General features: G+C 37.4%; 2 protein-coding genes across 2 annotated transcripts in view; one reads left to right on the top strand and one right to left on the bottom strand.

The window, feature by feature from the left end:
• Positions 1–17,473, top strand: part of COPB2 (coatomer protein complex, subunit beta 2 (beta prime)) — a 17,654-nt gene extending 181 nt beyond the window's left edge. Inside the window, exons 2-22 of the mRNA XM_010568261.1 lie at positions 1,645–1,782; positions 2,401–2,487; positions 4,019–4,145; positions 5,232–5,380; positions 6,536–6,682; positions 8,506–8,605; positions 8,742–8,884; positions 9,102–9,301; positions 9,899–10,009; positions 10,307–10,395; positions 10,476–10,582; positions 10,878–11,021; positions 11,720–11,850; positions 12,137–12,344; positions 12,541–12,651; positions 13,448–13,662; positions 13,947–14,039; positions 14,119–14,299; positions 14,435–14,503; positions 16,215–16,304; positions 16,752–17,473. Of these exons, the coding sequence (XP_010566563.1) occupies positions 1,645–1,782; positions 2,401–2,487; positions 4,019–4,145; positions 5,232–5,380; positions 6,536–6,682; positions 8,506–8,605; positions 8,742–8,884; positions 9,102–9,301; positions 9,899–10,009; positions 10,307–10,395; positions 10,476–10,582; positions 10,878–11,021; positions 11,720–11,850; positions 12,137–12,344; positions 12,541–12,651; positions 13,448–13,662; positions 13,947–14,039; positions 14,119–14,299; positions 14,435–14,503; positions 16,215–16,304; positions 16,752–16,847 (2,736 nt within the window). The 3' untranslated portion in view covers positions 16,848–17,473. The remainder of the gene's footprint in view (positions 1–1,644; positions 1,783–2,400; positions 2,488–4,018; positions 4,146–5,231; positions 5,381–6,535; positions 6,683–8,505; positions 8,606–8,741; positions 8,885–9,101; positions 9,302–9,898; positions 10,010–10,306; positions 10,396–10,475; positions 10,583–10,877; positions 11,022–11,719; positions 11,851–12,136; positions 12,345–12,540; positions 12,652–13,447; positions 13,663–13,946; positions 14,040–14,118; positions 14,300–14,434; positions 14,504–16,214; positions 16,305–16,751) is intronic.
• Positions 17,474–17,551: 78 nt separating this feature from the next.
• MRPS22 (mitochondrial ribosomal protein S22) overlaps positions 17,552–23,494 on the bottom strand; it is a 6,294-nt gene continuing 351 nt past the window's right edge. Inside the window, exons 2-8 of the mRNA XM_010568409.1 lie at positions 23,282–23,436; positions 22,362–22,526; positions 20,999–21,142; positions 20,424–20,507; positions 19,309–19,454; positions 17,995–18,103; positions 17,552–17,723 (exon numbers count right to left, since the gene is read on the bottom strand). Of these exons, the coding sequence (XP_010566711.1) occupies positions 17,631–17,723; positions 17,995–18,103; positions 19,309–19,454; positions 20,424–20,507; positions 20,999–21,142; positions 22,362–22,526; positions 23,282–23,436 (896 nt within the window). The 3' untranslated portion in view covers positions 17,552–17,630. The remainder of the gene's footprint in view (positions 17,724–17,994; positions 18,104–19,308; positions 19,455–20,423; positions 20,508–20,998; positions 21,143–22,361; positions 22,527–23,281; positions 23,437–23,494) is intronic.

Here is a 23,494-nt window from a genome sequence, read left to right as displayed (position 1 = left end):
GCCCGGCCCGGCGCGGAGCGGAGAGGGCGGCGGATCCGCGCGGGGAGGGTGGGGGAGCTGCACCGGTGGGTGACCGGCTGCAGCGGGGCTGGCCGAGCGCACTGCCCGCAGGCCCCTGGTGCAGGAGGCTTGAAATTATCGGTCCCGAGCTGTTTTTACGCGGCCCCAGTGAGGTAGCCCAGCCTTGCACCGCGCAGCTGCTGCGCCGGCCGGCTCCCCCCGCGCCCCCAGAAAAACAGGGCGGCTGGGCGTGAAGCGAAGAGCCAGAGGCCTTGCAGGGGCGAGGGCCTGAGCAGCCGCCCCGCCAGGACGAGCCGGGAGCCCGGCCGGGACGTGGCGGGGCCCTCCCGAGCACCGCTGGCCCTGCCTAAGGGAGCTGGGTTTGGCTCTGGGCAGGGCAAGCCAGGGATGTCCGTGCAGGGTCTTCTTGCTCTGTTTCACCCGGGCTTCCCGAAGAAGTCGTACTGGTATTCTGCGATTAAAGTTAAATAACTTAAGAAGAAGAAAGCACTTGAAAGTCCCCTAGCACCGTTCTCCTTCAAGTCACAGAGCAGATCCCTTGGGCTGTGTTACCAGCGTGGTATTCATCAGACAGACTTAGCAGCTGTCACTGTGTTTTGAGTACGTATTGCAGTTAACCTCTTAGATCAGCTATAGTCACGCCCTTAGTAGCAGTAGGTAAGAGCAGTTCCAAGGATAAGCACAGAATCACGTGCAGTTATCTTGCCTACTCTAGTATTTGTGGTAGGAGAAATAAACCACAAATTCATTCTCTACTGTCAGATGGCATGTCTGTGAGTTATGGGTACTATATGGTAGCTAGGTATCTTTTTCTCCTTGCAGTGTCTAACATATGTAACTGCAGGTTTTGTTAATTTTATTCTGCTACTAAACACGTGCAGCATTCTTTGATCAGATATTACCCATTAAGTTATCTGAGATAAAATGTCAGCAGCGTTAAGTGAGCCCAACAGTCTTTGAGTGCCTAAACAAACCTACGAGGCCTCAAATATTTTAAAAAGTCCCTTTGCTGTACTTAATGGCTTTTAAGTACTGTGGCTTTACATCGCCAGTGATGAAAGTGGAAGGTCAAAGCTCTCTATAAGGGAAAGACTTAAACGTTTCCCTCCCCCCAGTTTTTACAACATAGTGTTCCATACTAAAACTTAATGTTGGAATTGTGAATGGAAATACGTTTATAATGGGCAAATGATTTTGTGTTCCGTTGTGATAACTGGCTTTTCCACCTGTTTTTTCTGGTGAAGTAGTAGGAAGATTCATTTTCTATCATTTGTATTAGAAGCAAATTCTCTTTGCTTTGCTTCAGTAGTTCAGGGACACCAGGAAGATGTGCAGTGCATCTTTTTTTTGACTCTTCTGGAGACACTTTTACAATATGAAAAAATTCTGAATTTCACAAAAGTAAATTATGTGGACCCACTGCCATTGGTGGGGATGTGATGTTTCCAGAAACCCCTACAAAAATAAATAAGCAGATGGACAGAAAAGAGTAGTAGTCTTCTGTCTGCCTGAGAAGCAGGATTGACTCCTTTTATTTTAAGGTTTAACTTCAGCTTTCCTTCTTCCATTCTGTGCCAGTTTTATGTTGAATAACTTGGTATTCTCAATTCGTTTCCTCTCTAGCCTCTCCGACTTGATATAAAACGGAAACTAACAGCTCGGTCTGACCGGGTGAAGAGTGTAGACTTGCATCCCACAGAACCATGGATGTTGGCTAGCCTTTACAATGGCAGTGTCTGTGTTTGGAACCATGAAACACAGGTGATGATTTTGGTTTTCCTTTATTATGAAATCTTCATAACTGACAGATATATAAATTCTATTTTTCAATATTAGATATAGAAGAAGAATCTTAAATAACTGCAACTAATTGACTGTACCCTCCCCTGTCTTATTACAAAAGTCACTATAATAGACAAGGAGTATCTTTACCTGTGACTTTAATGATATTTCATTTCCTATAAATTTATTTTTCAAGAATTATCTCCTTTGTGAATTCCTTGCAAACTAAGACCTCTCCTTCTGAAAGATTAGATGCCTCTGTCTTGTACCTGCCATCTGCATTTGTGAAGGTTGTACGAACTGTTAGACCTCTACCTGTCTATCAAGTATAGTTGAAATTGGACAGGAGCTCCAAAAATACTTGGAAGTGGGGTTTGGTTAAGCATGAAGGGGAAATATAAAGGTGATGTTAAAAGAACAGAACAGGCAAGTATATCCTTTCTTGGACAGGTATGTTCTTTTTAAAAAAAGTGTGCATATAATGTAGGATTCTTGGAGAGTTGCCAAAGGCCACATACTGGACACTGTTAAGATAAAGAGCTGATTTTAAAACTGATGTTTTCTCCAGTGCTATAAACTTATTATTTTTATTTTTAGACTCTGGTGAAGACTTTTGAAGTGTGTGACTTGCCAGTGAGAGCTGCCAAATTTGTGGCAAGAAAGAACTGGGTTGTTACAGGAGCTGTAAGCTATTGTCATCTTGTGATTTCAATATGCAGTAGTACTTTCTCTAATTTATTTTCATGCCATTCCTTTGTACATCGTACAATAATATGACTTGATATGAATTTGTAGAAGAGAAAGGAATACTTCAGTACAGTTTCCCAGATAATTTCTCCTTTAAGTAAGCTTAGAAAATTAAAATTTTCATTTCAAAGGAGAGCAACTTAATATGGTGGTTAATTCTGCATGTAGTGCAAGGTAGATCTAGATTCAACATCTGCTGTCAACTGCAACACACGCAGCACCCAATTTTGACTAAATATTAGTAGTGCTACTTTAACTAAGTTGAAATTACTGACTGTCCTAGGTAAGATGACTTAGAAGTTACTTTCTACTGGTGATCTTGGTTATGTTAAAAATAAATTTTCTAGAGTTTTACTCACATCTAGAAAAATACTCTTGCTTTTATTCAATGAGTCTGCTTTGAGAGGAAGAGTTTTATTCTAATCTTGGTAACACATTTTTTCTCGATGGAGTGAATGTGTTTTGTCTAAATTGAGGTAATGTCTAAAATTTTTTGTCTCAATTTTTTTTCTAGTCTTCTGCCCTATACACAGAGTAAAAAATTTCTTGTCATTTTATTGTCTTACGTTGCCATGACCCACTTACTTCAAGTGTGCATAAGTTAGCACTGTTTCCCAAGAAGTACGACACTGCCTCTTTGGCAGCACAAAAGTTCAAACAGCTGCATGGGAACTGGATTAGTAACTGATGAAAGTTAGTCTCCATTTTTATCAACTTAATTTCACGTGGATCAGTTTCTTGATCTGATTCAGTGTGCAGCTGTATTTGTTCTAGCTTTCCCAAGGGAGGCTGCAATGCAGTAGCAACAAATGGTAAGGAAGGGGCAAGACAGCTGCTTTCAGCAACAGGGCCAAGTCTTAGTGACTATGAAAATGTGACATTAGTCATTGCTTATTCTATGTGTCCTATGTTCACTACGCTGACAGGCTGGTCTCAAAAGAACATACTTGTGCTTTTCTGCCATTCTGAAGAGTGTTTTCTGTAGGTGTTGCTGCTTAAACAGGCATGTGTGTCAAAGAGGAAAAGAGAGTAGAAAAGTAAATGCTTTGGATAAAACAAGTAGTGTAGAGTTTATTACTAACTTTCATTTACTGCATTAACACCATTGTAAAATTTATGTTGGAGAACCTTGCTTTTCATATAAAGCATTAATAATTTTAAAAGTATTTTTGCACTTTCCTTGATTTTAATCAAAAGACTATTTTAAATACATCTTTTAAAAATGACATTTTAGTTGAAGTTTTTTCCATTTCATAAATGCCTTGGAATAGGATTGGGTAATTTATAGACTTCTGAATCAAAGTATAATTTGTATCATTAGTCATGTACAGAAAATACATTTTCTTAAACATTTTGTTGTTAGAGGCTCTTCAGTGGTGGAATGTTTTTTCTAGCTACCCTGCATTGAATATAAGGTGTATTATACAGGGAGTCCTATTTTAATGGTGGTTTTTCTTCCCTTTCATAGGATGACATGCAAATTAGAGTTTTTAATTATAACACCTTGGAAAGAGTTCACATGTTTGAAGCACATTCAGATTACATCCGTTGTATTGCTGTGCATCCCACACAGCCTTTCATACTGACAAGCAGTGGTAAGAGTTCTTTGGTATATTTTTACATATAACCAGCTGGTTTTAGGCTTCTGTTTTCTGTCTAGTGAGGGATTGCATGTTTTTTTCCTTTTCCTGCTGAAACAGGAATCCTTGAGCAGGTAACCAACATAACAGTTGCCATTTCATGTTACTTCTTTGCCAGATGCATTTGTGGGGGTTTTTAGTGGAATATCAACTGTACTTACAATTTAAAATATAATAGCTTATGTTCTTGTCAGAGAAGACCGAAGAACCTTGTTGTTTAATATCTGCCAGAAGAAAGGTTCATATATGTGGTAACTAGCTGTTATTTGAGAGTTTGCCACACTGAAGTCTGGTTTTTAAAAAATTAGGTAATAGTTTGGAGTGTGTTTTCAGCTGGCAATCTGACTTGAAGCAACAGATAACGTTGATCTCTTTTCCCAAAATACTACCGAGTTCTCTGTTATTTGAGGTGATGTATGTTACTTAGGGATGGAAGATCACAGCATCCCAACAGACCTTGCCCAGGAACATCTACATCGTGCTACTCAGTCCTTTTCACTCCTGGAAACCTTACTAATGCAGTCAGAGCTCTGCAAGAATGCAGAGAGCCTTGTGAGTGAGAAGCACCATATATTTCTGTGTTTTGCTGTTGAAGCTAATACACTTACACTTGAAATAAAGGTACTAGGAAGTCAGCTTGGTTGTCTCAGCTTCCTTAGTGCTCATCAGAGTAGGTGCTGCAGAAGAAAGCACGGGTCCAATTCCTTAATATCTGCCCAGCATTTTAAGATTAGTAATTCAATACCTTATATCAATTCTTAATCTCCCTTTTTAAGACAAATGTATTTCTTAGTTTTATCACCATTTTACTGGACAATCTTTTTGAGAAATTCATAGTCCCTGTGGTCCTGCAGGGAAGAACCAGTAATCTTACAGATGAAAAATATATTGAGTATTAGCAGTGCCCCCTTTTAAGGGGGAAGGGATGAGTGAGCCTTTAACTTAAAGTGATTAAAGATTATGAAGTTTAAGAAGGTATGTATCAGAATATATTAAACTAACTGAAGCTTGGTTTTGGTGTTTTTTGGTTTTTTTTTTCAGATGACATGCTCATTAAACTCTGGGACTGGGATAAAAAATGGTCTTGTTCTCAGGTGTTTGAAGGACACACCCATTATGTCATGCAGATTGTCATAAACCCAAAAGACAATAATCAGTTTGCCAGTGCCTCTTTGGATAGGACAATCAAGGTAGAGAAACTGTGTTTTGGGGGTTTTTTTAGTCCTTAAGTAATTATCAGGCAGAGTACATAAAATAATAATATTGTATGGACAATGGGTCAGAATTCTTAAAAGCAGGTGCAATAACTGAATTTTTATTAAACAAAGACCTGAATGTTGGTCAAGTTACTATGTACCTACTAAGTAATTCAGTAAATTTACAAGATTACCTGCCACCTCTAATCATTGAAATGTGGTTCTCTAAACTTTGTGCTGCATTTCCATTTGGACTGGACAGAAATATTGGGGAGGAGCAATGGTTATACTGTCAATGAGTAGCTTGGGAGAACTGAAACTATATATATAATGGGTAAAGCCTTTAGCTGTGTACACTTAAAAAATAAAATAGTAAAGGTGTTTCTCCCATTATTTTCGTGTCCTTGGCTGTCTGTCTATTGGATTGTTTCCAAAGGTGTCTTCAACCTTCTTGTGGTAGACTCAGATGAGTCTCACTTGCTGTGAAACTATTACTGGATATCTGGGACAATAGATTTACAGCCATCTGAGCAGTGAGACTTCCTCACATTCCCTATAAATTATCAGTATATTGGTTGTAAAAAGCCAGTTTTGATTTCATACGTCCTCAGATGTTGAGATTAGGTGCATATAAATGTTGATTTGATGTGATAATCATGGGAAAGTAGCAGTATATCTACAACTTGACTTCATTCGTCTTGAGTCCTCATTTAGCATGAGATTTGTCATTCATTTAAAGTAACTGGAAAAATAAAATTCAGGACACAGTTGAGGGCAACCCATGTATGTACAAATAGTTGATTGCTTTTTCTAGGTCTTAGTTAATTTCATAAACAGAACTACTTCTTACAAATAGTGTCATATATTGTTTTATGTCCTTAAAAAAAAAAAAAAGGTGAAAGAAACCAATTCCATTGTTTTGAGGTGTGAGCACAGGGTGTGCAACTCAGCATGTTACTTCTGTTTATTTGAGGATTGGTAGTTTGATAAACAGTTGTGTAGGTTCTTCACCTAAGAAAACAACTGTGTCTTTGGAATTGTAAAGTACATCTGAATACCTACTGTGACCTAGATGCAAAAGATCGATAACTACATAGGTTGGGGGTTTTGCTGTTTTGTTTTGGTTTTGTTTTTGTTTTCCCTGGGAAGGTGTGGCAGCTTGGCTCCTCTTCACCCAACTTTACTTTGGAAGGCCATGAGAAGGGAGTAAACTGCATTGACTATTACAGTGGAGGAGACAAGCCATATCTCATTTCAGGTGCAGATGACCGGTTGGTTAAGATCTGGGACTACCAGGTATGTGTTCAATTTGTCACAAACTTTTGTGCAGACTGCCATAGCAAAAACATTATTGAAGTAATAGAAAAAGAGGGAAAGGACTTGAGTACACCAACAGATTTTCCTCATTTTTCCTTGGAAAAAGGAATTGTGGGGGGAAATATTTCATGCCACATTTTTCATTTAAAAAAAACCCACAACTTTCTTAACACTTGAGAAAACCTGCTGTGAATTTAAATTATATCAAAGTTAATTTGTAGAATTAAATTTGACAAAGTTTCTGTTATTAGCATTAGGGTTTTTTCTTGTAATGTGTAATCCCTGCCCTTTTGAACACCTTTTTTTGTGGTTTAAGGTGCTCCTTTTCTATGTTCAAATGTAAATATTGTTCGTGTATGTCGTGGTTTACCCCCAGCCAGCAACTAAGCACCATGCAGCCGCTCACTCACTTCCCCCCCACCCAGTGGGATGGTGGAGAAAATCGGGAGAAGAAGTAAAACTCGTGGGTTGAGATAAGAACAATTTAATAGAACAGAAAAGAAGAAACTAATAATGATAACACTAATAAAATGACAACAGTAGTAATAAAGGATTTGAATGTACAAATGATGCGCAGGGCAATTGCTCACCCCCCGCCAACCGACCCCCAGCCAGTCCCCGAGCGGTGATTCCCTGCCCCCCCTTTCCAGTTCCTAAACTAGATGGGATGTCACATGGTATGGAATACACTGTTGGCCAGTTTGGGTCAGGTGCCCTGGCTGGGCATGAGAAGCTGAAAAATCCTTGACTCTAGTCTAAACACTACTGAGCAACAACTGAAAACATCAGTGTTATCAACATTCTTCACATACTGAACTCAAAACATAGCACTGTACCAGCTACTAGGAAGACAGTTAACTCTATCCCAGCTGAAACCAGGATAGTGTATCAACTCTTTCCATCCTTTCATTTCTCATTAATTTTTTTCATTTTTTCTTTGTTCCCTCTCTCCTTTTTCATCCTAGGCACATTTACACAGGCATATGTCTGCATGCACATGCGTGCATGTGCTTTTCTACTTGACAGTTTGCAGGGGTCATGAGGTGACTTGTTTGAATGCTCTAAAGGAAAGAGAGGTTGAATCCAGGGATTCAGTTCTGTTGCTGGAACATAGAGCTCATAAGATCTTCCTGTGTGCAAGTGTGTGGATGGCCAGAAGGGCAAGACAAAATTTGTTAGATAGTACTTTCTGGTTTATAAAAGCACATTGCTCTAGAGTAAATCCAAGCTCAGAAGTTAAAGCTAGCTTTGTTAATTTAAGCATGCACTGTGGTAATGACTGTTACATAACAGTGCTTGAAACTTTGCCACCATGCACAGTTGTATATGTCACTTACGTAGTCTAATCTTAGTCTCAAGCAGAGTAGGCTTTTCTTTCACAACTGTGTGAATGAACATTCTTAAAGACAATATTAGATCTGTCTTCATCTGTAATTAGATTCAGATAGATGTTTTGTGATTTTTTTTCAGAGAACTCAGCTTTCTATCTCGCTTTAATGTGCTGTGCTATGTAGCTCTGAGAAAGCATATCTTCTACGCAGAAACTCATCTGAAAATAGAGGGAAAACAACTTTGTCAAGAGAAATAAATACTTCTGGGGAGGAGAGATTAGCTCAATACAGTCATAGCTTTAACATGTCTAATGCTGTTTGAGCATCTTGGAAATGTTGCTGGAAGAAAAGAAATATGTTTTCAGATAAATTTTGGATTTGGGAGATTATTTTTTTTTAAGAGATAAAGGTATAAATGTAGCAATGTGTTTATTATCTGTACCTGTACTTCCGATTTTTTTTTTCCCCCAGAATAAAACCTGTGTACAAACATTGGAAGGACATGCTCAAAATGTGTCGTGTGTCAGCTTCCATCCTGAATTGCCTATCATTATCACAGGCTCAGAAGATGGTAATTTTGTATTTTCTGATATATAAAGGACGGGAAGAACTTATGGGAGAACTCTTCTTGTGGTGTGGCTACACACCTTCTGCCCTTGCATTGAGAGAAGAGATAAAAGCCATGTATGTCTTTCTTTTTCCTTTAGGAACTGTGCGCATTTGGCATTCAAGCACTTACCGCTTGGAAAGTACCCTCAACTATGGTATGGAGAGAGTGTGGTGTGTGGCCAGTTTAAGAGGATCCAATAATGTGGCTTTGGGATATGATGAAGGCAGCATTATTGTTAAGGTACAGTTAATGATTTGAAATGAGAAATGGTGATTCATCACTGTCCTCTGTACAGAGCAGCTTCTGATTCTGTGATAGTATGTAAAATACTGAAAATTTGGCATTTTAATTGGCATTTTTAGACAGAGACAGGGTATTTCACTAGATATGTTCAACTGAAAAGAAAATCAAGAATGTATTTTCTCCATCTGCTAAATTCTTATGCTACACTTCCTAGCTTGGTCGTGAAGAACCTGCCATGTCCATGGATGCAAATGGAAAAATTATTTGGGCTAAACATTCAGAAGTCCAACAGGCTAACTTGAAAGCTATGGGAGATGCTGAAATCAAAGATGGAGAAAGATTGCCACTGGCTGTAAAGGACATGGGAAGCTGTGAAATCTATCCTCAGACAATTCAGCACAACCCTAATGGACGGTAATAGAGTTTTAGAACAAAATACTTGAACATTTCTGATTTCTCCTTTTTTTTTTTTTTTCTTTTATATTGGAAAACCTTTTGAATGGAAAAAAAAATAGTTGCATGTGTGCTGGTGGCTGGTGGAGAACAGGTGTATCAGAGCCAGGCACTGTAAAAATCAGAGTAATGGATGAGCTTCCTGTGTAAGAACTCACAGCTTAAACAGAGAATTTGGACACTGTAGGTAGGGGAAGAAGTATGCAAACAAAATGTATAATGTAATAGCAGCAAGCCACATTCTTTTATCACTTCTTTTGAATTGTTTTTTGTTAACAGATAAGCTAAATTAAAAGAAAAGGAAAAGGGATACAAGGTACAAGAGCTGCTCAGAGGAGACCAGAAGGAAGAGGGAATAGCAAGTAGCTAGCAACACGATGCAGAGAAAAATCCAGTTCTGTGACATTTTTGGAATATACAAAGCTCTTTTATTCTGTCTGCATTCACAGTGATTATATTGGGCTAGGGGCCTTTAACTTTTCAGATAATTTCTCTACTTGATCATGCCTATTGAACTGAACACAGGTATCTGACAAATGCATCTTTCTCATGCTCTAGGTTTGTAGTAGTGTGTGGTGATGGTGAATACATCATCTACACAGCTATGGCTTTGAGAAACAAGAGCTTTGGTTCTGCACAGGAGTTCGTATGGGCACATGATTCTTCAGAGTAAGTGTTGCAGATTTTTTTCTTTTGTATTAACTTAAATTTGCTGCTGCTAGTTTTCAGGCTGTACAAACGGTAAAATGGCCTGAAGACCTGTGTGGGTAATGAATTTTCATTAACTGTCCTGCTTTAAAATTTTCAATTTTTAGCACTCCGCTAATTTTTTAAGATAAATCAAACGCAGTTGTTTTGTAGCAGCTTACCATTTTGGTAATTTGCTACTTCGGAAGCTGAATAAGTTGTGGGTTTTGTTTTGGTGTTTTTTTGGTTTTTTGTTTTTTTTTACAATGCAATCTCTAGGTATGCAATCAGGGAGAGCAACAGCCTTGTAAAGATATTTAAAAATTTCAAAGAGAAGAAGTCATTCAAACCTGATTTTGGAGCAGAAGGTAAGTATTTACTTTTAAAATAGATATGTTGGGGCATTTTTTGCACAATGTGGATTTTTTCCACCTTTATTTTCTTGCAGGCATCTATGGTGGCTTCCTGTTGGGGGTCAGATCCGTTAATGGTTTGGCATTCTATGACTGGGAGAACACAGAATTGATTCGCAGAATTGAAATTCAGCCCAAACATGTAAGTTTCTGGATGGGACTGAGATACTCACCTGTCTGTGTTTACTAATTTATTTATTTTTTACTAGACTGCTGATTTTCTTGAATGAAGCCAAGCTGTCAACCATAAAATAATAACTTCCTAAGTTTCTCTCAGTCATGTAGCAGAAGGGGAAAAAAAAAAATCCCTGTGTGTGTTGGCTTCTCAGGTCCTAAAGCTTCTGTTAGAGTCAGTATGTTTTAACCTTAATTTATACCATCTCCTCTCTTAACCTGGTGTCTCTAAAACAGTGCTGTTATTGATTCTGATGATACAGATTTTCTGGTCTGACTCGGGTGAGCTTGTCTGCATTGCTACAGAAGAGTCATTCTTCATTTTGAAATACCTATCAGAAAAAGTTGCAGCAGCCCAAGAAACACATGAAGGTGTCACTGAAGATGGAATTGAAGATGCTTTTGAGGTACCTTCTATTTAAAAAAAAAAGGAATAGGATTAGAGATCATGTAAGCAAGTCTCCCCAGAGTATAGCAAATTTAGTCCTTAACATAGTCCTATTAAATTTTAGTTTCCAGAACATCGAGTACCACACAGTATACATCTGCTTGAGGAATGCTGTTAATCATTTTATTTGGGTTCCCTGGGGAAAGTATCCTTGTTTGAATCCCAGCATGACAGACCTTGATGCCTGTGTTTCTCTTGAGACATCTGTTTAATATTCTTACAGTCATAGAGGTTATTTTTAAAACATGCTTTTGGGTAGTATGTTTCCATAGCTTAAACTTCTGCGATTTTCAAGTTTTGAAATGTTACTGAAGTTTGAGAAGTGAAAAAACCTCACGCTGTGAAGTGTCAGAAACAAAAATTTCAGAAGACAAGCTGTCTTTGATTGTCTTGCTTAATGCTTGCTTTGGTGCTTGTTTCCTAGATTTATAAATGGTTTAGTTAAGAATGAAGGTAGACATTTCATATATTACAGTGTTTATGTAAAATTAAAAGCATTATTTATGTACTTCCAGTCTCTATCTAAACTTATTTTTGCAACTTGCCCAACTATTTACTTAAGTATAGAATATTAAATTTAATTTGAAAATGCAATAGTCTTACTGCTATCTAAAAGTACCTTTTTGTATATCTAATTAAATCAAACTTAATTTGCAGGTTCTTGGTGAGATTCAGGAGATTGTGAAAACAGGCTTGTGGGTAGGCGACTGCTTTATTTACACCAGTTCTGTGAACAGACTCAACTACTATGTTGGAGGAGAAATTGTCACTATTGCCCATTTAGACAGGTAAGTTGCTGCATCTGGTTATAAGTGTTAAAGGTTCTTTCAATGAAGTTAGGACAAGGCGAAGCTTCCCACCTGCTTGCTGTGCATTACTACTTTTTCTTACATAGCATGCTAACGTATGTTCTGAGGCAGTAATGTAATCTTGGAAGTTATGTGAAAGTGTACATAGAGTAAAAGTTGAATTTTTCATGTGAGTATTCTTGCTACCGTAAGAACTATTGAATTTTTTTTATAGACTATTTGGTAGTGGATCTATTTAACATTAATATCCTTTGTTTTGTTTCAGAACAATGTATCTTCTGGGTTATATCCCTAAGGACAACCGACTTTATTTGGGTGATAAAGAGCTAAACATTGTTAGCTACTCTTTGCTGGTCTCAGTGCTTGAATATCAAACTGCTGTGATGAGAAGAGATTTCAGTATGGCTGACAAAGTTCTTCCCACAATTCCAAAGGAACAAAGAACCAGAGTTGCACATTTTCTTGAAAAACAGGCAAGAAAACTATTTCTTAGTTATCAAAAACTTAAATAAATCTGTTTATTCACATTTCTAATTGAGTTTGCTAAGCAAAACCCAGTCATGTTATCTGAGAATACTGTGACCTTCTGTTTAGAGGGGGGTTGTTAGAGCATCTAGGATGCTGTTTCACCTGACAGATCACAGCTTTACTTTCAGACTTTTATTTTAGGGCTTCAAACAACAAGCTCTTGCAGTATCTACAGATCCGGAGCATCGTTTTGAACTTGCTCTTCAACTTGGAGAATTAAAAATAGCTTATCAGCTTGCAGTGGAAGCAGAGGTAAACATACAAATTTTGGTGATTCATACTAATTCTGAGTATTAGCATGAATCTAAGAGTCCCTGTAAGAAAAGACAATGGTATGTGGGGATGCAGTACAGCTCCCTGAACACTATATAAATGCCTCAGACTTCCTCAGTGAAGCTCTTCTGCCTGTAATTCAAAGGAATCTCAGCTGTGGGATGAGGACAGAAGAATTTTGTCTGATCAGAAAGCTGCAGGAACTCCTGGAGGATACAAAACTTGAACCAAAAAGCAAGCCTTAGTCTCCAATATTTAACAGTGAGAGGAGGAATGACAGGGCTGAAGCCTTTGTTCCAGCCTTGGCAAACATAGATTGATCACAGGCAGTGATTGTCCCATATCTGTTATTCAGATAATTGATCTCACAGTTCCTGTTGTAAAATAATGAAGTTAGTGATAAGGAATGTTAGACACAAATGCCTTTCTTACATTCTGAAGGTTAACTTGGGAGCTTTAAGAGATTCTTACTGTTTGAATTTCCAAAGTTATTTCTACCTCCTCCCTCCATGTTTAATGAAAAACTGTTTATTTTATGTAATGGTATAGCTGTGTAATGATCTGCATTTAACACCACTGTGGGATGCTGTGAAGCTGCAGCAATCATACTATCTCAAAGAGAAGACAAGTGTAATGATGGGATACAGTACCTTCACAAGTAAACTTACATTTTCATATTCAATGCTATGAAAATCTTTAAATGCTGTTCAGAAATGAGAGGGTTATTTTGTGTTGTTTTTTTTTTCTTTCATTCTCTCTCCCCTTCTGTGATTAGTCAGAACAGAAATGGAAGCAACTTGCTGAGCTTGCCATTAGTAAATGCCAGTTTGGCTTAGCCCAGGAGTGTCTCCACCATGCACAAGACTACGGCGGACTACTGCTCCTGGCTACAGCTTCAGGAAATGCTAACATGGTGAATAAGTTAGCCGAAGGAGCAGAAAAAGATGGCAAGAACAATGTTGCATTTATGAGCTACTTCTTGCAGGGAAAGTAAGTAGCAAGCAAGAGATTCAGATTGGTATGTTCTTGCTTTCCCAAGTGCAAAGAACTTCAGGTTCTTCAGATGGTTAACTACAGCTAATGTAAAACTTAATGGAGAAAGATTCTGGCAGGTACCTCTTCAGAAAAGCTGATTCTGTTTTACGATGGCTGCTACTTTTAAAATCTGAAATGAAAGGACTTTAAATAAATGTAATAGAATAAACAGCTCATCTAATCTAAAAATTTGTCTTGATCAAATTTACTGGTTAAAATCACATTTTGAAATCTTTTAGGCTTGATTCATGTTTGGAACTCCTGATTAAAACCGGGCGTCTCCCAGAAGCTGCTTTTCTTGCACGGACATATTTGCCAAGCCAAGTTTCAAGGTAATTTCAAAGCATACACAAAGCATGCATAGTGGTGTCAAAATTAGCTGTATATAACAAACATGGTTTGCATCTCCAGGGTTGTTAAACTGTGGCGGGAGAATCTCTCTAAAGTCAATCAAAAAGCTGCTGAGTCCCTTGCTGATCCTACAGAATATGAAAATCTTTTTCCTGGCTTAAAGGAAGCTTTTGTTGCTGAAGAGTATGTTAAACAGAGTCTTCCTGACATGCGGCCAGCCAGGGAATACCCCCTTGTCACTGTAAGTATGAAGTGGGCATTCTTATTGTCCCTAGAAGAAAAACATTTGGTGCTGTGTAAAATCACCTTTAAGCAAGTCAGTGCAACTTAAACATTCTATGAACATGTTTTGGTGTTTTGGGGTTTTTTCTTTTAGCCAAATGAAGAAAGAAACTTACTTGAAGAAGCAAAAGGATTTGAGCCTTCTGGAGTAATGGCATCTCAGGTCAGTGTTACTACTAAATGATGAATTCTAAGAAAGAGGCAACTTTGCTATTGTACGGTAACATCTACCCTGGATAATATTTCACCAATAACGGACAAATTATTGCTCTTACTGGCTTGAGTGTAAGCCCTGCAGTTGAGTTCCATGTTCTTTTGCCTCAGACTCTTCTTAATCTACTTTTGTAACTACGAATGACTTCTTGACTGTAAAATTATTTCTTTTGTGTGGTTACTTATCTTGGGTCATCTTTAGTTAGTGTAATTGTAGAGTCTTACCATTGAATTCATCCTGTAGAAAAAACATTTCAATTGCACATACAAACACTGCCTTAACTGCTGCTAGTTTTCTAAAAGCTGGAGTCGGAAACTGGAAACTTGTGCATATTAGAGCAATTAAAAATGCTTTATATTCTTTCCTAGTGTGCCTGGTTATGGAATAAGACTATTTCATAACCAACTGACTAGGAATCCTGCTCAATTACTTGAAAATATGTTCTAATCAATATCTGAAGTAACTCAAACTGATTTTTTTTTTTTTTTTTTTTTTTACTACCTCAGTTGTCCAAGTATTATGCAGAAAACACATGACTTCCATTTAAGGTATAAGCATACAGATTGAAACAAACACTTAAAATGCTTTTCGGAGCTTAAACAGGGGATGCCAACTTCTAATTCTTGCTCATGTCAAATACACTTTACATTTGAACATGAAAATCAGAATGTGGGAGTTCCTTAAAGACGATTATCTTGGCACAGCTCTTTCAGGCTATAAACTTCTAAAAACTGCAGTGGAAACTGAGGGAGAAACAAAATCACAATGCTCCTTTCTGTCTCTGTATTTTTACCTTGGAGGAGATGCACTACAGAACTTCATTGACATTTTAGAGGATTTAGCTTACTTTCAAGTAGCTTTAGTGACTATTTGCTTCTTGTGTATCAAAGCAAGTATCACTAAAGCAAAATCAAAGTTGTGTGCACATTTGTTAAAGAAGATATAGAAATAGCATTGCAAAAGTTACCTGAAACAAATTAGAACTAGCTTGCATTAGAAGCTGAAACCAAGACCACTAATGCTGGATGCATGTCTCTGCATTCAGTTAATGATTGCATAGAAGTCCTTAAACAACAGTTGTGTCTTCCAGCTGAGGCTGAATATGGGAGGTTTTGTAGGAGATAATTATATAATTAATCTAAATAGAGTCAATTAAATAGGACCATTGCTTCAGTAATGGTACTAACTGATAAATTACCTTTATAGTGAACTTGTGCAGCAGTGAAGAGAGCAGGATAAGTGTTAAACCATTGTAGGGTATGGAACACAGAGCCCAGCAACAGTACTAAGATTTACCACCTTTGCTGAAACTGCTGTGACAGTCTCAAGTAACCTAATCTCTTTACCGCTGAGGACCTTGAAAATCACTTACCTTCTAACAGCACTTTAGTATTTGAAAGTAACTGATACTTTCTGAAGGTTGTTTTCATTGTATCAGTTCCATCAACACCCCTTTAAATAAACTGGGTGCGGAAACAGTAGTCTCCAGAGAAGTGAGGGCCAGAATGCTTACTGGCTGTGAAGATGTGTCTCAAGAATTACTAAAGGAAACTTTGAAAGAGAATCAGCGGGAGAGGGCATTTATGGGTCTGGTGGCGTTTACCTGCTTTTATTGAAAGAATTTAAATTCAAAAGAACTTAAGGATCTCTATTTCATCAGAAGGCTGAAGAACCAGTTCCATCTCCAAAACAAGACGTGATGAAGACAGTTTTGCAGAATTCTGATCTACTTCCAACAAGAGATCAAAAGGTACTGAAATATTTTTATGAAGGGAAGTACAAGTGCTAAATGCATTTTACATTAAAGACTTCAACTAATAATGTGATTAAAGTGACATTTTCCAGTAGCTTAGTTTAATAGACCCAGACAGCTTAGAACCAGTACAGCGTATGGATCCCTTCCTGTTGTAGGCAGCAGCTGTACACAGTAATACAGACTGGTTCCTAGAAGGAACAAAGGGTGAAGTCCAAACTTAGTGGGTCAGATCATGGTAAAAAGTTGCAACTCTTGAGAGGTGCTTTCTTACTAGGAAGGCAGCTTCTCTCTACAGCTTATTTTAATGTTTATGTTCTACCTGACTGCCTCAGCTTGGTGTTTTGTAGAATGTGCAAATACATCATACAGAATCGTACATCATACAAGCTGGCTAACGTAATCATATCAGTATCCCCTTAATCTAGTCTTTTCCTTTCCTAGACGCTGCTGGATTTGGAAGATGACTTGGATAACTTGGATCTGGAGGATATTGATACCACAGATATCAATCTGGATGAAGAGATCTTAGATGAGTGAACATACTTTTTAGATAACCAAATCATTTACTCCAAACAATGTAATGAAGTTCTGTGGACTATGTGCTCCAAGTTAATTTGATTTTTATACTGCAAGTGGACCATGTACATGTAGAAAGAAGGGTAGACCCAGCAACCGTACAAAAAGAATCAGCTGCCAGTATGTTGAAATTCAAGATGTAGGCCTGCTCTACTACATACTAAAAAATGTTTTATCAAGCAATTCAATAAACCTTCTTAAACATTCTATTCCTTCATTCTCCATTTAGTAGTAATTCTACTGTTCTTAACCCAGCTTCAATAGTGTGTATTGCAAACATTTGAAACAGGAGCATAGCAGCCAAGCATTAGTATTTTAACCTGATTCTTCTCAGCATATACACTTAGGTGTATGACTACTTTTTCACTGTGCTATTTAGCTTGTATCTGTTAACAATCAGGTATTCTTCTAGACAAAACTTTTAGCTAAAAGATCTAACAGAACAGCTGTCCAGACCCTACACTTATTTCAGTAAGTAAAATGAATTGTGGGCAATTCTTTAGCTTTGAGATGCAAGAGTAAAGAAATTAAACTCAGGGTATACTGTCACCTCAAAACAAGTCATGATGACTGCTATAAGCTTGTTTACAGAACTTTTGAAAATAACAAGCTGCTGTAGTGATTCTTACATGTTTCAGTAAAAAAATTTCTAGAATAGTCAGTTGTTTGAAGTATTTATTGTGGAGTCCTGTACAGAGAATGTTTGTAAACAGACTTAAAACTTAGGCTGAACTAAGGTTTATTTCATGAAGCTGTAGAAGTAGCCATTGCTTCTTCATAAGCCTGGAGGGCCAACTGTATATAACCTTCTTTCTGTGATTCAGTTTTCACAAATACCTGCAAACAGGGCAGGAGAGAGATTAATGTACAATTAAGAGCATAGTTGTATAATAAGATTTCATCATTCCAGTGGTAGATCAGCCACCTATAACTGAAATCCTGGTGCAGCTATATATAGTTTAAAAAAAACCACAACCTGGCATGCACAACAGTTCTGGTTAAGTATCTGCTGCTTAAGGTAAGGAGAAATTTAGACTACTAAATAAGCTTCTGCTGTTTAAAAGCATTCTCTTCTGTAGTTAAGTAGCCTTGAAGTAGAAAAGCATACCTTGATCAGATCAACTCCTTGAAGTTTCTCTTCTTTAGCTTCTTTTGCTGATTGACATTCAGGATGAACCATATGATACAGTGTAATTAAACTTGTAGTGTCATCCAGCCTGAACAAATAAACGCCCATTTGCAGCAATTACTTTCTCTTAATACTTAAGAGTATTTGGAGAAAGTGTACTTTTGTGGTATACTTTGCACACCACAGGCTTTCATAAACTTCTGCTTTCACTGAGTATACAGTCATTAGAATATACAGCTAAACAGGCATCCCATCATCTATTGCAATGGCAACCTGTTCATGAGAAGATCAGAAGCACGTGAACACCAAGGTGCACCAGGTAAGGTATGTAAATTTATCCATACTGCAGTTTAAGCCTGATGTACTGTTCAGCAGTAATAAAGCTGAAATCTCTCTGTAAAATACAGTTAATTACCCAGTAACAAGTATTTAGTGGAACAACTCTGCCAAAGAGAAACTTAATTGACTGCAGTAACTAGCATGTTTTACAGGAGTAGTATTAGAAATCTTGTGACACCTAGCCCTCAAGCTGAATTTAAAACTGTAACAGGTGTTTTACATAAATGTAAACATAAGCCAAAAGTGGGCAGGTGGCAAATAAAGATGCTCCAAACTATGGTAATACAAATTGTCCAGATATTTGAATTTTCCCTTTAACCATTTGATTCCAAAACTGGACCTTCCCTGTATTTCTTCATGTCCCCAGGTTTAAAAGTAAGATCTGACCACCTGTTAAAAGTTTCTGTCTTCCAACAGTAAGAAATGAATGCCACCATCACTGCAACTTGGAGTTCTAATTCTACAGATTTCTCCTATCTCTAGTGACATTTTGAACAATTAAATATTGTTTACTTCAGGGAGTTTTGAGTAAGTTTAGCACCTTATCTTATAAAAATCCATCTATTTTAAATGAAAGTGTATCTACCTGTTCCTAAGCTATTTAGGAATTGCTCTAAAACCCGGAGTGTGTCAATCTTAAAAGCCAAAACTGAGCTTAGTAGTATGAAATTGTTAGGCTTTAAGATCAGTGCTGGAAGTGTACTGACAATTACATGGGAAACAAAAACCCAACTACAAAAGGCTAGTTTCTGCAGAAACCTAGTTTAATACCCTACAACTTCATGGACTGTAGTTGGTACTTCAATTCAGCATCTGTATAGCTAAAAGTTACAGCTAGCCTAAAATTTCAAGCAAATGAAAACTTACAGAAATACTGTTTTTATTTTCAAACAATAGTACTTGTTTTCTCTTTGTTTAGATAAGCAGAATTAATAAGTGACAAACACCACTTACAAGTCTCTGTGGATCATATCTATTAGTAAGCCATCTGTTTTCTTTTTGTTTACTAGATACCACACCATTCCTCCAAAGTGTCTTGTTGAACGGAGCAGATCATATTTGGCATGTTTCTCAATGTCATCGTATGTCTGATGATGAACCTATACACACAAAAGGATTCAGTTTCATTAGCATAACTGGAGCTTGATGACAGTTTCTCCCCTCTATCTTTCACTTAGCTGTTAATCTATTTTCAGACCTCCCTGAAGTGCAGTAGTAAGCCACAGGCTGAACCATGCTACTTTAGCTTTATACATGTTATAATTCAGGGTAACACTGGGATAACCCAGTTCATAATACTTAAGCACAGACATCTTTTATGTTAAGAGAAAGCTAAATACTAGCTACGTACTGAAAAGGGGGGGGGGCAGGGGAAGGACATAACCTCTGAACCTTCATTTCATTGCTGTCAAGTTGTAATCTATTTAAGGAGAAAAACGCTAAAGAGGTGAAATTTTACTTTGAAGAAGATGTATTTAAAAAATTGCCTAACAGAAATTAAATTCTCAGTGATTTTAGAAATTTTTACAGAGAAGTAACATCTTAAAGGCAAGTGTAGACTAACATATTCAGCAATAATTACAGTTACTAAATTTTAATGTTTCAGCTAAAAGTATATTTTTTTGTACCTGGTCTTTGTCAAAAATAATATTGTGTACAGTGCTCTCAGGTGCACTTCATCAGTTATCCAACTTCATCAGTATCTACCTGGTCGTTCCAAATCTTAACACAGCAGTTAGTGTGACTTTAGTAGCACAGCTCTGGTTGTGGCCAGTTATGGGCCTTATCAATTCTGGTTTGATACCAAAAATACCTATATAAAGACTCTTTTTATGCATCTGTAGTTCTTTCTGTACTATTGAAAATTACTTAACAAAATCCTGGTTTACTTTTCTGCAAGAAAAAAAAACCCTCATCACAAGTGGAACAGGTAATCTATATGGGGAGAAAAAGAACAGATATGAACAACACCTTTGATCCTCCGATAATACTTATGTTTACAAAACAAACCCTGAAGTTCTTCACTAATACTATGGCGTTTTTATGAGAAAAATGAAAAGTGAACTCACTCTGATATAGTCAGGTGAATCTGGCTCAAATTGAGCAATGCACATGTTAAGGATATCTTCATGACGGTTTTGCTGAAACACAGTCTAAAACAACAGGTCAAATTCAGGAACGGAGTCTGTATCATACCATTCCAGCTCTCCAAAATGAAAACAGCAGCCACATCATTTCTGTTCTGGGCAACCCTTACAGTGAGCATCCCCTTAATCACAAGATAAAATGGATAAAAGTACAGTAACTGCCTTGATGATATTAATATAGTGTTTCTTGATGTTTGTTTCTGAAACACCAGTTCACATTTTCAGATTAAGTATACAATTTCATCAATGCATGACAATTAAATATGGATTTCTAGTATTTACACCTAGCCAGGATTACCTGTCCCTAGCCTGGAACTTACTACAAGTATTTTAACTAAAGTTACAATGATAAGCAATTGTTCAAAACAGAATTAAAGCAGCTTAAAACATACAAGCAGACTGGCTTATTCAGAGCTACTGTGTCCAAACAGCACAGTTTCGATATCAGAGCACAATTAAGTAAAAATGATCAGTTTTCAAAACTAGAAAGATACTACCACAAGGTGTTCATCCTTGAATATGACTGGGGGAATAACTCTGCGCCCTTCTTTTGGGAAGAATATCTGTATCATTCTGTCTCGTTCTTCCCAGGTTGCTTTGCGTAAAACACCGTTTGGTTCTCTAACTACAATGAAACGTTCCTGAAAATAAGGTAAAAAAAAAAAAAAAAGAGCATTATCTCCCAAACTCATCTCTCTTTGTTGCCAGAACCATTGTAAAAAAGCTTTTTATTTGGCCAAGTCCTTCTATATGCAAACTCACATTAATAATACCAGTTTCTAACTGATTGTTTCTATGTGCTAGATTAATCACTTCTCCCTTGGTGTCTGCTAAAGTGCTACACTTGCAACTTAATTTTACTGTATGACATAACCATGCATGTACCTACACTAAAAGCAGCAGCTCTGTGATATTTAGACATGTAACATAACTAATACCCTGAGAAAGGAGTTAGCGTTGCTGCTGGCATGATTTTATGCATTAAATAATACATACTAAATTAAGAACCCAAGTGTCTGGTACTTTTTTAACTTTGTTTCAGAGGTAGGTGCTAGAGTCAAGTAAGGGCAAGTGCAAAACAAAAAATACAACAAATAAAACAATATACTCAGATCTGTTCACAAGCATATTTGATTTAGACCTGCAGAGAGGAAAGTTTGTTGGGACGAGGAAGTTTTCAATGCATTGAGGCAGAAGAACAAATAGCAGGTTCCTGGACAGAGCTCTCAGATGGAGTAATAGATGGAAAACTTGGCAATTCATTTCACAGGGACATCACTATATGCATGTTTGAACCATGGAGACTTCTTAGAATCATAACTATTGTTAAGAATTTTTCCAGCCTCTTACTGCTGGTACTTAAGACAATCTAGATGTTTCATTATTCAAAGAAATCTTTATCCCTATACTCCACAGTTCTATTTGACAACTCTTTCTTCACAGCTTTCCTGTGAATTCATTTATCATTTACTCAGCTTTCCACCAGATCTTTACAACTGCAAAGCAGCTCCATCTTTTCATCCATGCATAGTATTAAGTAATCTAATTCCACAGAAAGCTTTTAGAAGTATGGAAGAACTCAGCATTCCTAGCAAATCACAAGCATCTGCTTTAAAAATAATTAACTAACTATCGCACAGCTTCCCCTCCCCATGCCTGCTTTTGAGCACTGGAATATAATTTATCAGTTAGAAGCAAACATTTAGAAATAAATGTCTTTGTATTGCCTTGTACCAGACTGAATTTACAACTCCTCAGCCTTCTTGCAAACTGCTTTAACTACATTTTATTAAAACCTAAAGCTTATTTTGAAATTAAGAATGAAAAGCTCTTAAAATAAATTAATACATTGTTACTTACACGATGTGGAATTGAGTGAGTTAAATCTGTAAACACATATTTTGTACTTTCAGTTCCTTCAAGGAATTTGTCTTCTGCTAAGACATCATCAATTGGCTCTCGTTCATTCAAAACAGGGGGCATGATTAGTTTTTCTTTAGCTTCCTCAATGGCTTTTCTTGTGGCCTTGGGAAAAAAAAAAAAGTAGTTTAATTTTACAATTAAAAAAAATCATCCTATTGGAAAGCTAACATACAATTTTGGGACAAATATTTTCGTTTAGAGAGAAATTTTAAAAACTTTTTTCCTTCTGCAGTTGAGAAGCAGCGAGACACTAATTCAATCTCCAGGTAGGTGAATCGCATGTGAACAATATACCACTACGGTAACTCGGGTAAATTGCTGGAGCAAGTTTCAAAACTAAAATCTACATACACTAGTGCAAACACCAAGTTTATTTCACATATTTTTCCACAGTAGGTTTCCCCCAAACCATAAACCACAATCAACAGTTTATATGAAGCTGTGATTGTGGTTACAGAAGAACTGGCTTAAGTCAGGCCCCTTTGTCATCCTGGACCACGGTCAGACAACAGGAAAAAAACGCAGTCAAAGGACTCCCAGGGCTAGAATTTAAATATCAGATAAAGCCATTTAACACAATTGGGAAACATAAGGAAAGGGGATAATAATGAGAAACTGTCACTCAAGAAAAAAAGCATCCAATTCCCTTCCATATTCCGCAAAAATTGAGAAAAATTGGATAAATATAACTATTTAAAGTGAAGAAACACTGACTCACGCTAATTTATGAAATGACCTGAAACAAAGTGAAGAAACCGAAATGCTTTCAGCAGCAGCATTAAAGGAAGCAGAAACGTGGACTGTCACAGACTTTGCTAAAACCAAAACTTACTTCAAAACGAAGCAGAGCAGCCTACCTCATCCAGCTGAGCTTCTGTCATTAGCTTGTACTTGGGCGGTTTAAGCTCCTTTTTCACCGGCCTAAAAACCTTCTGCAGGTTGAGCCCCGTCATTTTGTAGAGCAGATTTTGAACCGCTTCATCCGCAAAGGAAGGCTTGGCGGCTTTTCCTCCTACAGGAGGATTTCACAGGCTGTTAACCTAGTTGGTGGGGAAGCCGCCGCCTGCGCG

The sequence above is a fragment of the Haliaeetus leucocephalus genome, unplaced genomic scaffold (genome assembly GCF_000737465.1).
Source record: "Haliaeetus leucocephalus isolate CR32 unplaced genomic scaffold, Haliaeetus_leucocephalus-4.0 Scaffold240, whole genome shotgun sequence".
NCBI classification, from domain to species: domain Eukaryota; kingdom Metazoa; phylum Chordata; class Aves; order Accipitriformes; family Accipitridae; genus Haliaeetus; species Haliaeetus leucocephalus.
The sequence above is the reverse complement of the archived record's forward strand: the minus strand, read 5'-3'. Positions and strand labels throughout refer to the sequence as shown.